The 19220-nt window shown below is 42.4% G+C and overlaps 1 protein-coding gene across 2 annotated transcripts in view; it reads right to left on the bottom strand.

The window, feature by feature from the left end:
* slc4a4a (solute carrier family 4 member 4a) overlaps positions 1-13651 on the bottom strand; it is a gene marked incomplete at both ends in the record, with an annotated part of 42686 nt that extends 29035 nt beyond the window's left edge. The window contains 3 exons of one of the 2 annotated variants that reach the window (XM_084468825.1): positions 5926-6108; positions 11238-11311; positions 13626-13651. In XM_084468825.1, the coding sequence (XP_084324951.1) occupies positions 5926-6108; positions 11238-11311; positions 13626-13651 (283 nt within the window). Of the gene's footprint in view, positions 1-5925; positions 6109-11237; positions 11446-13625 lie in introns of those variants that run through there. The other variant, XM_084468824.1, reaches the window with a different exon arrangement.
* Positions 13652-19220: the final 5569 nt, after the last annotated feature.

The raw sequence follows: 19220 nt of genomic DNA, 5'->3' as shown, positions 1-19220 counted from the left end.
GAGAATGCCAAACCCTTACTGACCTCTAATTGGCCAAAACGAGAGAGACTAGTTGTTCATTCAGTGGACAGACACAGTACTAGGAAAGATGAAAGTCTAAACATTCTTCCTTCCTTGTGTTTGAGGAGGATTCCATGATTGATGATGTGAATGCCTCTACAACGTGTAACCTGGATGATAATGATATGACTAAACTGCACCAGACAAGAATCAACGAGTCAGTCGTGATTTTACAAGGGCCAAGCAGAGCATTTGTCCGTTCCACTGTGTTTCTGTTATGGGTACACCCACTACAACCCTAACGCTTACATTTTCCTAACCACAATTTACGACCAAATGTTCATAACGTGTTGTGAAATTATGAAACAAATGTTATCTTAAAATGAAGAAATGCATAAAAAAAACAGTAATCCAAAATGAAGCCTTCAATGAAGAAAAAATGTCCATGCTATTGGCATGGCGTGAGTCTTTACTGTAGCTCCAGAAATGAATCATCAGAATCCCTGCAGATGTGTGCAGGTGAGCCATCAGGGCCGGGAAACTGAGCCATTGCTCCCCCATGCTGATGTGAGACTTTTGTGGTAGCGGCTTCCTTCCTGGCATGAACAACTGGTAGGTTAGCAGGCCATGTCCTCTGCTCAAACTGGAGTCCCACTTTGACCGGGTCTACGCGCTTTGCGGCTCTGCCAACCGCTCGCGCTGGTCTAAATGTTAGAAAAAGCGGTTTCTTTGCACCCAGGTTCTAATGTCTATGATGTGGCTCTACTGTCTCTGCTGCTTGTGTTTTGCCAGGGACTGAATGAGGTTCACCTGGGGCTTTGGACCCGGTGGGCAGGGAGGAATGCTAAAGCTGGGTTGTATGCTTTGTTATGTGATGACTGAGTGTGTATGAGTGTTCCCTCCAATAATGACCTGTGAACAGAGCTGTGCTGATACACGCACACTCACCGTTCCAACTTTGGCTTCAGTTTTTTTTTGAGTTATCTTGACCCGGGCAGTTTTACCAACTGTTTCCTTGTTTGTACCACCAGGATTGTTATTTTCTCCTTTCTCTGGGACTGTTATATAATTGCTACAACAGAGTTGAAAGAGTTGTCCAAGGCAGGCGTTAAACTAGTCCTCAGACATGATCCCACAGCACTCATTTACTCAAGGAAGTGAGAATAGTTAATGAGTAGGCCACTCTTCTACTGCAAACAATGTTGTCTTGATCGCTAGACGCTAGACGCTAGACAAAATTTGACTTGCTACTGAGAGAACAGTTCTAGTGTGTCTGTGGATTTTCTCTTGGGACTGCTACAAGGACCAGGCTATTTGAAAAAGTAGCACTTAATAACATTTCAAGTCTGTCGCTATACTTTGGTTACAAGCGGCTCCCTCATCATCCAGACCTTAACCTTCATACTAGAAATGACGTCCCGCACGTTACTAAGAATGATCTTTTGTGGTTATTACAGCAGATAAGAGGTACTGGTTTATAGGGGTGGAACACCTGGAAAGGTGGGAGGTTGGCATTTGTAAAAAGCATTGTTTGTTAACCGAAAGACATTAGCCTGTTGCAAGCATTGACAAAACTGGCAGTTATGTAATGCAGGCTGCTTTTACCCTGTCTTTATCGTATCGTAGGTCACTTCAATACCCGGCCGTACTACCATGACGTTTGCCCTTCCTCTTAGCTCATAAACCCTTTTTGTGAATGGCGCATCTACGACAGCCATCATCGTAATCTACTTACAGTCATTTGGGTCCAAGTTCTAAATAAAAAACGTTCAGGGAAAAGGGAGGGGAAAAAAAAGTTCCAATTAATCTGAGCCGCGGGTCAAACGCTTATGCAGTGAATACTGGATGGGTACCAAAAGGCCAGCATGCGTACACACACACACACACACACACACACACACACACACACACACACACACACACACACACACACACACACACACACACACACACACACACACACACACACACACACACACACACACACACACACACACACACACACACACACACAGTGCCTGCAGAGTGCATCTGACCAAACAAGAGGATTTCAGCGCAGGCATCTGACCAAGGCCTTTCCGGGAGGGTGCTGGTGTTTCCCAGATAGAGGAGCAGGGCTTGGGCTATTGGGCAACAGCAACACAAATAAGGTGTATTAACATGCAGGTCACCATCTGGGTCTCCACAATCGAGAGTTGCTTTTTCTATTCAGCTCCAGCCGAGTCTATATTTATTCAGCATTTCTGAACCAACTTTCTTTTTTCGGAGGGGCCTTGCGGTAGAGGGAGGGGGGGGAAGTTGCTGATATTTTTCATTTTTACTTTTCGTTGTTTGACAAAACAACACATGGGTAGGTCTGACTTTCGTCATCTTGATAATTCGACACTTCTTCACTGTGACTCTATGTATCTGCTGTATATTATCTACTGTATACAGCACTGAGGAGCATATGATTTACCTTGACATTGAGAGATATTTTAAAGGAATGGGCAACTATTAATGGAAATTTACCCCCCCCCACCCCCCCCCCCAATACACCTGGCATTCACATTCACAGCCTCAGTAAACGGTGTCAAAGACAAAACGTCTAGCAAAAGGTTACCACTTAAAGACACGGCCAGGGGAACAAAAGGTCATCCCTCTTAAATACCACGCCACGTTCTCTGTCTATATGCCCTCTTGTTTGTTATGCAACGCCGTGGCACTGCACGTATTTCACTGGCTTTGTTGTCCATTAACGGCGTCTCACTCCAGAGTGTGTTGTGCTACGTGATCTCCAGTGTTCACTTTGCTTTGCCCATAAGAGCGAGCAGAGTCTTTCTGTGTACACCCTAAACAACGCGCCAACGCGCCACTGAGTTTCCACCGAGTTCCACTTCCACCATTGTCGCAATTTTCTTCAACGCAGAACTACCAGAGAAAGTGTAAACACTCCTTCTTTAATTTCCCTAAGCCCGGACTGATGAAGAAAAATATGTCATTGTTTTATATTATTATGAATGAATTCTGGACCCTCTTTTTAACATGTGTGTCCATTGTTTAAGTAAGACTTCTTAGAACCCTCTATTTGGGTTCAGCCTGTGATGTTTTCTGAACATCCCTGGTCCCTGCTTCAAAATACTACTACATCAACCACCACCACTACCCCAACCACTACTAATACTATTACCTCAACCACCACCACTACCCAAACCACTACTAATACTATTACCTCAACCACCACCACTACCCCAACCACTACTAATACTACTGTAAAGACATTACTACCCTACATCATTTGTGTTGCTAGGCTATGTGTGCATGCAACACTTCACAAGTACATTGAATACTTTGTGCTGGAGTTGGACGGCCAGCAAAATCCAACAGAGAAGGGAAGAAAAGCAGGGCGGCTTTCCACAAATGGGCTTTAAATGTGCATGTATTTCCAAACGGGAAACATCTCTAATAACCATAGCAATTCATCCCCTGGGACCCTGGGTTTCAATAGGCTAATGCCCTCAGTCAGACACCGAGGAAAACCCCCAACTCGTAGGAACTGGCCTGGTGAGACCAATCCCGAACTCGCAAGTTCACGTTCAGTTTATCGCTGCCGATTGGTCTGGCCTTTACCGGGTCCCAACCAATCAGTGCCTGGGGGCGGACCTTTCAGATCATGAGGCGCACCGCTGTGTGCCCAATGAAAGTTCAGCAATCTACGGAGCGATCAAAAAAGGACACACTCCTGACACTGACACATCCCGGTGGCCTTTGTCACCACACTAAACCAACCCCAGGACACACACACACACACACACACACACACACACACACACACACACACACACACACACACACACACACACACACACACACACACACACACACAGACCCCCTCCCCCCCCCCACACACATACACACATACCGCACTAGACGCTTATTTTGAAGGATCCTGGTGGATCCACCGACGTCATAGCTGATTGGAATATTGTTAACACACAACAGATTGGAGTATGTTTGCCAATAACATCCAAATGGCAACCAGTGACACACACTCACATACACACACACAAACACACACGCAGACACATACATGTGGCAGCCTCACACGTGAACATGTGCGCGGTGACGGCGGGCGTGTCGCCCATGCATGTCATGGAAGCAGTTGGACACGCCCCCCCGCAGGAGGGTTTTTACACGTGGTTTCGTCGCCCCGCTGGCTCCCTGCGTGTCTCGCACACGTGTTCCTGGTGGTGATCAATGCTCAATGCTCTGGGATTGCCCTGTGTCCATGTCTTCACAACTGATTACCTCATCAACATATCCTGTGCCCTGTGCTCCTGTGAGAGCACACTGACTGACGCCACATCAATGAGCACTGCCGTTAAGCCACAATGCAAGGTCATCACAGTAGACCTCGCCTTGTCTGCCCCGTCGGGGTGGGGGGGGGGGGGGGGGGGAGCGTGGGGGGTAGCTGTGCAGCCCCCGAGGTCAGTGCTGCTTCATGCTAGGAGCTTTGCCGAGGGATTGAGGGGACAAACCATCAAAGGTCAATCTATAAAAAGGTCACGTCTTTAGTCCTGCTTAGCATTTATATCAAACTCATTTGGCATCTATGCATTATGCTCATTGTATTATTAAAATATCAAATGTATTCAGATCACGTGATGAACCCTGCATCACGCGATGCATTCTTCGTCCAGTGCAGGAATGGCACAGTCCTCTGGTCACATCACATATCGTCAAATGTGCACGGGCGTTCGTTTGTCGTCCCCAGAGCCGAGACAACCGATCTGTGTGTAGTTCTTAACGGACGGCACGCTCACTCAACTGCATGTTCACATGCAATTGAGTGAGCTTGACGTGTATTCTACTGTAAATACAAATTGCAGACAAATTGTAGATCAGTAAGTGAGTTAAGCTCTGCATTGAGACTTTATCTCCCGGTGTAACATCTTTGTAAACTCTCTCTTTCTCTCTCCCTCCATCTCTCTCTTTCTCTCTCCCCCTAACTCTCTCTCTCCCCCTGACTCTCTCTCCCCCTGACTCTCCCTCTCTGACCGTCCAGTCGTCTATCTTTTGTCCGAGCTCCAGAAGTGCCCGCCCTCGAGGAGCATCTAAGGGGAGAGGAGATTCACTCGGGCGCCATTCAACCGAGGAGACACGCACTTGCTCCGTTTACGCAGATGCACACACATACAGATACAGTTAGGCACAAGTGTTTGGGAGGGCAGGCACGCACAGTGGCGCGCACGCACACGCACACACACACACACACACACACACACACACACACACGCATGGGGCCTGCACACAGACAAACATACACACACGCATGCATTGGGACTGCACATAGATACACATACAGACACAGACACACGCATGTCCGCACATGCACATGCGTCGGGCCCGACACACACACATACACACACACACACACACAAAGGCTAGGAGACTCATATCATCAACCGGCACAATTGTATAGCGAGAGTCATTACTTCCACACTGATTCCTCACCCTGGTCTGTCCAAACACAGCCATCACACAGCCAGGCAAGGGCATCTATTCCTGGTGTGCGGACTCAGCCAGTCCCCTTGAGGGTCACAGGAAGACTCAGGGAGGAAAGGGAATTGGCTGGAACAGTGGTCGTGGGTGGTGGCCACAACCACACACACGCACACACACACAAACACACATGCACACACACACACACACACACACACACACAAACACACATGCACACACACACACACAGACACATGCACTCACACAAGCGCAGACTCACACCCACCCACACACAGACACACATCACGAGGCTAAATGCCCCTTAATGGAACGTGACAGGATGGGGGGGGGGGGGGGGGATGGGGGAGGATGGGGGGGGGAGTGGTATGGTGGGAGGGCTGTGTCGTGGGTGCTGGGGTGGGAGAGGGATCTATGCCAACTCACTGAGGGGTTTGAGGATGCTGCGGTTGGCCTGCTCGTTGGTCTCCGTGTCCGACTTGTCCGAAGGGTTCTCATTGGACGGCTCCTTCCTGTCCTTGTGGCCTGCGTGACCCGCGTGGCGCCGGTGGCGGCGCCGGCGCCGGTAGCTCTTGGGCAAGTGCACGCCGATGTACACGGTGTGGTGACCTGGTGGGCAGAGAGAGGACAGCAGGAGAGGGGTTAAGGGAGCTCCATGGTGTCTCATGGTCTCCTGACTATGGAGAGTCCAGATGTTCATTTTTGAAGAGAAAAGGGGGGGGGGGGGGGGGGGGGGGCGCGCTTTAGTGCAGATTCTGGTTAAGCAAATTAATGTCATGATGCCCTTGGTACCATCAAAAACATTTCCGTAAATACCAGCAATAAAAGTTCCGCAACAGTTCTGTATTATATTGCTATTCTTTTAGCAATAGTCAAACAGCACAAGCAATAGTAGAAAAGTTCATTATACTATCCAACTACTGGTTTTGATTATCTTTTAGCAAGAGTTGAACCTTACATTATGCAACATTTGATGCAGTGACCCCCATCAAATTCAACGTATATTAGCATTGATTATATTTCGAAAAGGGTTGTAACAAGAACAGCATCACATGGCCCCGGGATTCCATACAAAGCGAGAATGGGACACTGAGGAACATTTCGGGCAGAGTTCGCAGCCCACTGTCAAGATAAATATTTGGGCTCATAGCAGAGTAGCAGGACTTAGAGAAGGCTGGGGCCGCTTGCATGACAACACCGCCAATATTTATATGTAGGCATGGTACCTGCAGGGCACATAGTTGTAGACACTGTGGGTGGTTTAGGGGCAATAAAAGCATGCACCGCTTGGGTAATAACAAAGACTTGAAAGGTGTCGATCACACTCCCTCCACTATTCTTTCCATTGTTATTTGATGAATGTACAAAGGTCTATTGTTGACATGATGCAGCACTTTTTGTTTTTCTTTTCGTGATAGTTTATGTTGGTTTAGGTTTCTTGTTTAATATTATATTGTCGCAATTTGGGAGAACATTTTCTTTTTTACTTTGAGCCATTTCTGCAACTATGTCTACAATATACAAACTACTTAAACTGGAGACTGAAAACAGTGGAAACATAAATGCATTTATTTTCATTTGGCTTTGAATGAAACCTTTGATCAGAACCCGACAGGTTAAAAAGATCTGTCACTATGTAGGCTGTGGGCTAGCAAAGCCACGAAAACAGTGTACAATCTTGCTTCACAGATACATGTGAGTGTATTAACTGTGTGGGGTGTTTCGCCTCTATGTGGGAGATTACAGGACGATACAGAACAACCTCTGCAGGAAAAATGAACCCAGTGTTCAACTGTTTTTTATGGCTTTTGTCCAATATTTAGCTAATAACCCAAAACATGTTTTCATTTCCATATTTAGAGCACCACTTTTTGTTTCATGGGCATAAGAAAAGGTAGCTTTATGCAAAAAAAATGAATGCATGCTTTAGCCAGTTAATGATGTTTTTCTGTTTAAATTCAAGATGGTTTGTTCAAGATTCTTTGTAACTTAAAGTGTCCAATATCCTAGTTGAGTTTTTACTCCAACTTTAACATGCAAGTGGTGTCAGATGAGTATCCATCCTTTCCTTCTGATCCGCTGAGTGCACCACGACCCATTGCAAACTGTCCAAGCGTGGAACTTCAACCATGAGTCTGAAGGAAACAAAAGCTGTATACTATCAGTGTCATGGCCTTGGTGCCGGGCCCAGGGTAGGACCGGGCTCCTCCCCCAGCAACAGAACCAGGAAGTGGCCGAGTCACTCACAACAACAGACAATGATCTTCTATATAGAGAGTATAAATGATTCATCCTCCTGAATAATGTATGATGTGGACAAAAAAAGGAAAGATCTCATTGGTAAAGAAAATCCTCAATTACGAAAACAACGAAACAGTATTTTTTCGAAGATGAATGAAGGATTTTTCTGTGTGGATTGTTTGATGTGAAAGTTGGTCTACACGTCTGCAGGCTTGTTGTTTGATGACACAACACACAAAACAGTAAGTTTCCTAAAAATGTAATTCGAAAATTCCTTGGCCAGTACATCCACAACAAAAATATGTTGTCCCTACTTTCAGAAATTGTTCTCCTGGGATCTCTCATATAGAATAAAATTGGCATTTAAAAAGAGAAAACAAAAGAGAGCGAGAGAGAGCGCGAGAGAGAGAGAGAGAGAGAGAGAGAGAGAGAGAGAGAGAGAGAGAGAGAGAGAGAGAGAGAGAGAGAGAGAGATAAATGGGTAAAGACTAATTTCTGTGACCAAGTTCCAGGAAAATATTTTGATTTGCTAACTCCCCATTACCTCATTTTTTGGCACTTTACCTGTACTTATAAGGATGATACTGATAATAGAGAGAGAGAGAGAGAGAGAGAGAGAGAGAGAGAGAGAGAGAGAGAGAGAGAGAGAGAGAGAGAGAGAGAGAGAGAGAGAGAGAGAGAGAGAGAGAGAGAGAGAGAGGAAAAATAAATAGTATTTTTTCCATGTATAGTTAGTCGTCCCGCATGCCAAAGTGTGTCTCTGATGGGCATTGGGTTCAACGGATGGCACCTGTCCAGTGTTTATACAACAATATAAACCACTACATCAATGGGATGTGGGTGACGCGCTACAACCACTGACGTAGCACCGCTTTTTCCCTTTAGGAACCTCAACTTCCCATCACTGACCTTTCAACTACTACCAGCTACTACTCTATGACCTCAAAACCTTAAATCTACAGAAAATAATTGTATTTTAACAGTTTATGTATTTTATAGGCTTGTAAAGGCCAAAAGGATTAATCAATGTATATATAAATATGTATTTATATAAATATATATATTAATTTGTTTGTTTATTAGCATTCTCGGGGTGTACTGGTTGAGCTCATGGTTACTGGGGAAACTGGCTGCGCTGTTGCTTCTCCTTAGCAATCCAACAGGCTAAACAAACCTCCCCGAAAACACAAGGCTTTGGCTTCTTTCAGACAGCTCCTTATGGTCAAGTAAAAAAGAGAAAAGTTCCTCTCCCATTCAAAAAAAACAACAAACGGAGAGGAAGCTGCCCACAAAGCAACGCTGGCAAAGAGTAAATCTTTCTCTCCAGCCGGCCAGCTACTTTTTTTTAATCTGCTCTCGTCTATCACCCCGCGTCCTCTGTTCTATTCAATTCTTCTTTTGTCATTCGGCCTTTGCAATCCTTCTAAAAGCTACTCTTAAGATTTATCTGTCCCAGTATCACCCCACCCGGTATCACCCCACCCCACCCGTCCATTTGTATTAATACATGTGATTTACTCTCTTCTCCTGAATGCCATCAGTCCGACGAGGTTACAAATGGCTTGACCTTTTCTGCATGCCGACGATCAAAAAATTGCAACCTACATGCCAGTGATATCTTAGTTGACTCATACGCGGCTAGGAAAATATTGAAAATATGTACTTATTGAGTACTTCTTCTTCTGGTGTATTTGAAGAGAGTGTATCGGGGAGGGTTTTCCGAACAGTCCACAACAGACGTGTAACCTCGCCAACCAGTTGTCAGTCATTGATTAAAGACTTTGTCTCGGACACTAATTAGGGACTCCCATACATGCTGCCAAGGTGTCAAGCTCTCACTCACAAAGGGTCATGAGACAAACAAACACGGATACTTATCAGAGTCTGAAACAGATACTAGAAAATATATGCGTATCCAGTAAAAGAAAGTTCTGTCTGACATAGACGGATCAATTTTAAACAATGGGGTTTTCAACGATGGATAAGATGAAAGAAGTGAATGCATGTAGTCTGGTGTCCCCGGACTGAGCTACAGCAAAATAGTCGGATCAAGGAAACACACACACACACACACACACACACACACACACACACACACACACACACACACACACACACACACACACACACACACACACACACACACACACACACACACACACACACACACACAAGAAAAAATCGGGGTCACAAGTCACACATGTGAATGCACACACACGGGCATGCACACACACACCACACACACCACACACATGTACACACACACAAACACACACACACAGATGAACGCTGGTTTATTTACAGGGAGCCAGGGGAGATTTCAGCAAGGTTCAAGCTGGGATGACATGAGAAAAACAGCAAAAGGCATCTGGCAAAATGAGCACATCACATCCGGCTTCAGATTCATGCTCGATACGACCTTGATATCCTAATCAAGGGAAAATGGCTTTAGCTGTTCACATGAAACCATCAATTGTGACCTTTGAACTTCCCTAAAGCTTTGAAATAACTTAATTAAGTTGCGCAATCGCTTGTTTCAAAAGCGGCAAAAGTGGCTTCTCTTAAAACTGTAAGAAATTAATCTTTTCCCATCTGGGATCTATAAATATTATTGTTGTATCTTATTTAGTGGCCAGGCTTACATGTAGAAGCCCAATGGAACAGAATATTTATCTGATGATGGATTTGTCAGAATAACACAAGTATCGTTTAATTTGTGGTTCAATTGGTCTTTGAGGAAATGAACTAATCCCATTATTCTTAACACAGGATCAGGTGATCTGTGCCCTACAGCTCTGCATTGCAAGCAAGCTAATCAGGGGAGCCTCACGGTGACGGAAGTGACATGTGGCAGTCACTCATGAAGAAAAACGTGGACGGGAAGATTACGGCTAGCAGGAAGCATTTCATAGGTTGCTATAATCAGTGGTACAGTTACTTTAATGAACATTGAGTTAGAGTTACTTTAAGAGGTCAACGTTTCAACACAATGACTTTAGAAAGTCCTTTTTGTTTTAAGAGTTAATCAAGACAGATTTTTCCTTTCAAAACAATAAGGTTGACTAAATTTGGACAAGGGTTAGGGATTTTGACACTTTTGACAACTCTATCTAAATGTCCTTTTAATATAGAAAATTGGGATCCAAACATTAAAAGTATGAATTCTTGGGATGAATAAATGAGTAAATAAAGGATGACTGACAGATATAATGATAACTGTCTCCCCCTTAACTAGAAGTTGAATGTTTTAAATATGACTGGAGGCAGCCCCTTAATTATACCAGCGTAACTTGACGTCAATGTTTTGACTGTCACCAGTGTTTGTTTACCGTATTAGAAGAGTCAACAATTACCAACTTGTCAGGGTCCGAAGAACCATAGCCGTACCCCATACCTACAACAGTCGCCACCCCTACCAGGACAAAATGAGACGCAGAAAAAGAAGAAGAGGAAGAGGAAGAGGAAGAAGACGAGGAAGAAGAAGAGAGCACACTCACCCTCCACCTCCTCTTCGTCGCAGACGTGCTTGACGAAGGACGCCCCGCGGTCCAGCACGGCCTCGTCCTCCATCCTGTAGTAGTAGAAGAAGAAGAAAGACTGCTCACATTTCTCCTCCAGGGACAGTGTGGCGCCGTAGCGCTTGGGCTGGTTCACCTGCAGGGTGTCTGGGCCGGCAGTCAGACGGGTGCTGCTCGTCGCACTCATGTTCACCGCCCATCAACCAGACCGTCGGCCGGGGCCACGCTCATCCACCCGCACGCTCCCCCGCCCCGTCATACACACACACACTGAAGACCCAATGAACGGCGGTCGAGTCAATCCTGAGGCTTCTAAGTGGAATAATAGAAACTCAAGGGAGCGTTTAGGTGACGGCTGTTGTCCTTGAGTAGGGCAGTGAGCGTGGCAGATAGCAACAAGGCGCTAACGGAGGTAATCTGGGCGGGGGCGAAGGTGGAGGGCGGGGGTGGGGTGGGTGCGTGTGTGTGTGTGTGTGTGTGTGTGTGTGTGTGTGTGTGTGTGTGTGTGTGTGTAAAGGGGCAGGACAGGAAGTCTTCCACTCCGTTCCCGTTAATCGGGTTGGATTGGCAGCTGCCAGTCCACCTACTGATCAAGGCAGCCTACACTCCTGTTGAAAGTCAGCAAGGTGTTTGTGTGCATGTATAAGTTGTTGACAATGTCACCGACTGATGGAATCTGCCGATCAGGGGGTGCTTGCATACAAACACACACTTCTACAAACAAAACAAACACACACAGCAGATCTGGTCTTGATCCCCCCCTTCCCCCCTCTTCACTTAAGAGACAAGTGGGCCATCACATGTCTGTCCACTCATCCGCCCTTACAGGATTAGAACAGCTTTAGTTAGGAGACAACACACAGAGACACACGCACACACTCACACACACGCACACACACACACACACACACACACACACACAACACACTGCAGAGAGCCGTCCTTCTTCGCTAACAATGCTGCAGGACAATCCCTGCATACTTAAAATCAATCATAGCGATCACGCCTACCCCACTCTAAGCCTTTAATAGAAATATGTAGTGTTGATGGAAGGAAACAGGGGAACTTATCAGACTAGGTTTAGCCCAGTGAAAGAAAATGGGATAATAATAATGAGAATGATGAGATTTCCACTGGGAACCGGTAGCCCCTCTTGGTGCTGTGAGATAAAATCAAACGTGCTGTTTGAGGTGACATGTTAACTTGTAATCAACAATACCATTGAATTAACCAAACTCAAATTAACATTGAAACGCTGATTGGTGTGACCACTGTTTAGCTTTAAATAATACGATTAATGCCTGCTCTTCCAAACTGACTTACGAAATAGAGCATTCAAAAATGAATGAATACATCTTAATTCAAATGATGAATTATGATCATTTATATGATCATTATGACACTGAATATTGAATTGAATGCATCGTTTGACTGGCATTTTAACATTAGTAGCATCGTTTTAAGGAAAGGAATATAGGAATATAGGAATATCAATCATCTTATCACTATGACTTAGAAGTGATCCTGTCTATTTGATTGGTTCACCCCTAGAGAAGCAACACTTCAGTTAATTAGTATAAGCACTGGAGCAGGTAACGTCTATGTATGTATATTGGTCCACCATGAACACATCAACAGTCTCCTCAGTAAGTGAACTGGAACACAGATTATGTGGTCTCTTTAATCAATTTGAGTTCAGCCAAAAACTAAGGGCCAGAGCTCTCACTACTTCTTCCCACTTGCTCCATTGCCACCTATGGAACAACCACATGTATAACAGGCCCAATTATCTTACTGGGAAGACCAACTTAATCTAGCCCCAGTGAATACCTGAACTCTAGACCATAATATCTTTAATGTAATGATACAAAAGTGTAACTACTGTTTAGTAATGACTATACGACTATTATAGTGCAAATGTACATTTGGTATATTGCCTGACACGCTTTTGATTTTTGAGGGGAAACATTGGCCTTAATGCTTTATGAAGTAAACTCATTAAAATGCAAATGTTCAACAAGCAATAAGATATCTTTTTGATTGGCAATGAACGCAATTTTCTTTCAAATATGTATAAATAAATCAAATATAGGCCGTCACCTCTCAGAGCCTCAGATCTCATAATAACCTAATTTCCTGGCCGTGGATGCCAGCACTAGCAGTCAGACATCTCAAACATTTCCTCTACCAGTGTTGTCCAATTCACACACATCATGTTTTAAATCACACACGTTCGTTTATTATAGCGGACCTTTTATTTGACGTTTAACTAGTGTGGTTGTTTATTCTTTATTCGACAACAAGTGATGCCCACGTGTTACAGAATACCGACTAAATGAGTACGTTAGAGTGATTGACATCACTTACTTTTTTGTGGGACGCGTGGTGCTCATGTTTGCAGCAGGTTGCCAGGTCTTGCAATCTCTGGACTAATAAACTGAAGCCGACCACCGGAGAGCGTCCTGGTGCTGTTTGACCTGAGTAAAATATACGTTTGCATGACATTCGGTTTCGCACACTAGATAAACATTATCAAATTAATGTTGACACAAATTTATGAAGAGTTTCTTAAATAGTACATGAGGTTTTTGTATGTGAACATTTGCAAAATGTGAAGAATTATCTTAAATAGCTTACACACGCATAATCAAGTCTTTAACTTAAAGCTATTTACGCATTCAGCGCTCCTACTTACCGCTGGTCTCTTTGGTTTTATCTTGGGTCGTCCTCACCTTGCGGTGGCATGGAGGTAGAGAAGACTACTCACAGTAAGCGAGTAACTTTATGAGTGATATTGTGTTGCGGCTCGACATGCTTTACGCTATCTCTCCAAGACCGTCCTTTTGTCACGTCACGTCTCGAGGGGAGGTCAAAGTGTCTCCGCACAGGTCTGGGGTGGAGGAGTGCTCTAGTCTTGCATAATGCTTTGCCCCATGCGTGCCATTTTATTTGTGCATTTTATGCTTTTTACTTCGTATTTCCTTATGGCTGTATTGGAATTGGTATATTATTAAACGACATATTGAAGGTTTGTATGTTGTCATGTTTTCTTGGTTCACTCTTTGAAATGGTATGACACAAATTTGCCTAATGTAGGAAGTATGGTATTTTATTGAGAAAATGTATTATCTGATGGGAAATTGCACTCATTGTTAATTATTTTAGAAATACCGGGCGAGTGATATTCTTTCATTCTACAGCGACATCTAACGGTTGTCATACACTAGCACAATGGGATACATAGGATGAGCAAGAGCACAGCGCAAATTGATTATTAACATTGCTCCATGAACGACAGTAACCAATTTCGTAAGAATTTATAACCTAGGGCAAGAAGCTGTAGCCTGTCCCACACTTAGCAGAAAATAATTTCTAGGGAGAATATATAATTTAGGATTATATTTAATTAACTTTTTTACTATTAATAATTGTATTCAACATATAAAAAATATAATACTACATGTTACCCTTGTCTTCGGCTACATTACAGTTTGCCTTACTTATGAAGTTATATTAACACTGCCAGGGTTAGAGGTTTTTCTCATGTACAACCAGCAAATATTTATATGTGTGTGTGTGTGTGTGTGTGTGTGTGTGTGTGTGTGTGTGTGTGTGTGTGTGTGTGTGTGTGTGTGTGTGTGTGTCGTGGAAATATTAATCATAACTATAATACACAATTATAAACATTACATTAACCTTGTTTATATAATTACTATCTAAAAGGAACTGAACATTCTTCTTGGACCTTAAGATACCACCCTTCCTCTCTCTAACTGGTTAAGGTAGTTCAGATTTGCATTCACTGGATACTGAGTCGATCAGTCGATACTGAGCCCAGGCCTCAGTATCGACTGATCAATGACTTCCTTGTTGTGTAGATTTGTTTAACTGTATTGCAGCCCTTACATTTACATTACTTTACATTCTCCTTGGACCTTAAGATACCACCCTTCCTCTCTCTAACGGAGACAGGTTAAGGTAGTTCAGATTTGCATTCCCTGATACTGAGGCCAGGCCTCAGTATCAACTGATTAATGACTTCCTTGTTGTGTAGATTTGTTTAACTGTATTGCAGCCCTTACATTTACATTACTTTACATTCTCCTTGGACCTTAAGATACCACCCTTCCTCTCTCTAACTGAGAGAGGTTAAGGTAGTTACAGCCCTGTCTTACAGACTTGCATACATTTCCACCTTTCCCATAGTGTATTGCAAATTAACTTGGTCGCTCCCGCCAATCCTAAATGCTCCAGAATGGTCACTCCCACTTACCTTTGTTAACTGTCAGTCATCAATGTGTGTGTGTGTGTGTGTGTGTGTGTGTGTGTGTGTGTGTGTGTGTGTGTGTGTGTGCGTGTGCGTGTGCGTGTGTGTGTGTGTGTGTGTGTGTCAGACCCTGGGAATGACTAATGCAACTATTCAAATGTTTTCAGATTTTACATGAGCTTAACATTAACTATACACAGAATATAAACAACAAATTCTATCTTTTCAAGATATTCTGAGTACTGTATATGGATGTTTAAGGGGTGTTATCTGGTTTGGTGTACATACACCTGTGTTTTTCTTTATCCAGAGAGAACATTTTAGTATGAGCTGTACTTTGTTTTATCAACTATGGAATCTCAGTCATTCGTCCATTTGGATTTGGGCCCTCCTTTACAGAACATGACACTCCTACATCTAAGGCGGTTGGCTTTCGACCTTGTAATTCAAACCTCAATGTCAAAACAACCTTTTTGTTAACCAATGTTATACCACCAGAAAATTGCTGGTCAACATCAAATCTAATGTCATGTTGTTAACCTGAAATGTAAAATGCTCAATAAGTGCAACAAATATCATTCAGAACTGAATGGAAAACGCTCTCTCAGCATAAACTGTTAATACAGTCCACATTGTTAACACACAATAATTCTAAGAAAGAATTTGTCCAAAAAAGGCTCATTGTTGATTACCCCTTACGATTTTCCATAACTTAAAATGTTCTCAAAACAGTTTTGTGTTTTTATTCACAACACCAAATATTTTTAGACTAACATGAAAACACTATATAACTGGGAAGTTTCAGAGAATGTCCCACATATATAGGTGTATAATGCAAAACATAATTAACACCCCCCCTAAGCATGTCAGCAATTTCCGTTCAGAAGATTGACAACTTCAGGAGTTCGTTGTGAAGACACTATGATAAAAAATCCTAAACGTGGGTCTTGGGTTTTTGTTAGTGGTTTTTGTTAACAGTTTTAGTTTTGAGAAATGAAATATAAAATGTGAAAAAGTTACTATCATGGAAAATACATTTGTCATCATTATGTTAGATTTTTTCTTTTGGCTTTAAGACATTTTGTGTTTTCGTAGCTGTAGTTGTGTGTGTGTGTGTGTGTGTGTGTGTGTGTGTGTGTGTGTGTGTGTGTGTGTGTGTGTGTGTGTGTGTGTGTGTGTGTGTGTGTGTGTGTGTGTGTTGTCTGACAATGTCTTTTTGATCCTTGTTATCATACCACATGGTTGCATTGGTTGGCAGCCAAGGACTGGACATCTTTCAAGTAGCTTTGCTTTAAAGGAAAGGCTTTTCCACTTTGTCTTTCATCTGAAAATCTTTTAGCAACATCATGGCATTCAGAAAATTGATCTTAAGTAGGCCTACCCCATAATACTCGTAAGTCTGGAATAAAATGAATGTGAACAAGGTTCAAGAGTTCAAAAAGCAATGGCTCTATCTAAATAATTTCTAATCACTTTTTTACAAGACCCTCTCTCATTCAAAAAACTACAGAATATGTTTAAGCAGCATCTCTAAACGTTTACCCTAATTATGGCCCTACGATTATGCAGATTATTTACCATTTTTATTCAATTCAATTGAAATATAATTAAGAATTCGCTAACCATAGTAACCATTGTATTTTGACTCAACATATAACCAGATAACCATTTTAAGTAAGTGTTATAGCCATATACCATGTTACCATTTTAACTTATAGGCCTATTATTGTTTAAGAGTTTAAATGCACAACATTAAGATAATAATAATCTTTCCATCTAACAAACATAATCCTGTGAAAAGGGATCCACTGAATAAAGTGTTTGCATTTTTTTCTTCAGTGTCTACACATGGTCTCAGTACACATTCAATTTTAATGACAGACAAAAGTAGTCGCAAATAGATGAGCATAGGATACCCGCTATCTGCGGTCTCAAATGAAGAAGAAGAAGAAAAATTATATTCTGTACTGTTACCCGTACTACCATGCAGTTAAAAGTTTTGGCCAGTACACACACACACACACGCACGCACGCACGCACGCACGCACCCACACACACACACACACACACACACACACACACACACACACACACACACACACACACACACACACACACACACACACACACACACACACACGTTTCTGAATTCATACACAACAAGTTTAAACCAATATTGTTGGCACTTTATTATCAGTGAAGTAGAAGTGAAAAACATAATTAAAAGCTTGAAAAAATCGAGACAGAACTGCTGCAAGGTTTTAGTGTAAACTATCTCACATAGCTCTGTCAAGAAGAACTGGACTGGAACATAACTCACATTCAGCTTGACTGGCTTGAAGCCATGCCAGTAAGAGTTATTATATTTACACCCAATGTAAACCTTACTTTGCCCAGTTGGGCCCCCGCAGTTGCTCATCAGCCGAATACTTGTTGTTATCCCAGTTATGGAATGAATTCCATGTATGTTTTCCATCAATTATATTTTTAAGTATTTTCAGCACCAAAGTCAATTTAAAAAAAATGGGACAATCATTTTTTCCACAATAAAAATTCAGATTTTATAGGCCTATATATTAGAATGTTTATATACTGTATATTTATTAGAATGTGTTTTTAATAGAATGAACACTGTTATAGCTTACCAGTAGCCTATGTATATATTGACATACCTATATTCTTCAATCACATATTTTATGCTACATAAAGGTCTTTCTGTATTCCGATACTTCCTCCTTTTACTCCCCCTACTGTTCATTCTAACAGTTGCATGCAAAAAAGAAGCTGCCATAGCTCTCAAGGTGAGACAAGCCTCAATTAACAGAAAATATTTACCGTTGAGTTTATGGGTAGGTTTCTGGTGACACCAAGCTCAGGGATACGTTTCCTTCTGAGGTCGTCATCGTTGATGCTCAGCAAGTTAGTGCGCACAACACCGTAAACAACTAATTGAAAGATTGATGTTACTTCAGCAGATCAAAATTCTGCTAACGCATGGCTCAGATATGACCAAGTAGCAGTATCTAAATTGAAAATGAAGTGAGCCTTAAATTTAAACTTCGAGTACAACATTTTAGTAATAAGAGTGGAAGAGGGAGATAAATAAGACCATCATTTATCTATGTATATAAACGGTTATACCATGCTCCACAGTAATATAAATTGCACTTAAATTAAGTCTAAATTAATTAAATAAAAGTAAAAGTCATTAGTCGGTTTATAAAGAACAGTTTAGCTCTAAAAGCAGATAAACATGTTATAAATCAAATATTGGAGATTACAAAAATATATATAATGCAAGCAGCATAGTTATGATGTTTAACCTGTGAACCTATCTTGACTTTATCTAATGATATGAAAATCTTAATCTCAAAATATGTTCATGCAAGAGCTAACATATACGTTAATTAGGCCTATTTATATTACCATAATGCCAAACAATAGGCCTATGTGTCTTTACTGCTGATAACAGAGTCACATAATATATTTGATAGGCTACAATATGCATATCTTTTTGGAACATCAACTTGAACACTAGACTGTATAAAATAGGTTTTAATCCATGGGTGTAAAGTCTGAACACTGGGTGGAACGATGAAATCTCAGTTTGGAATACTTGCTGGGACGTGTACAGACTCTCGCGAGACAAACACCAATACTGTTTCCTGGTTTGTCAGGTCACACGGGAAAAAAAA

Source organism: Micromesistius poutassou, assembly GCF_964030765.1.
Source record: "Micromesistius poutassou genome assembly, chromosome: 5".
Taxonomy (NCBI): domain Eukaryota; kingdom Metazoa; phylum Chordata; class Actinopteri; order Gadiformes; family Gadidae; genus Micromesistius; species Micromesistius poutassou.
The sequence above is the reverse complement of the archived record's forward strand: the minus strand, read 5'-3'. Positions and strand labels throughout refer to the sequence as shown.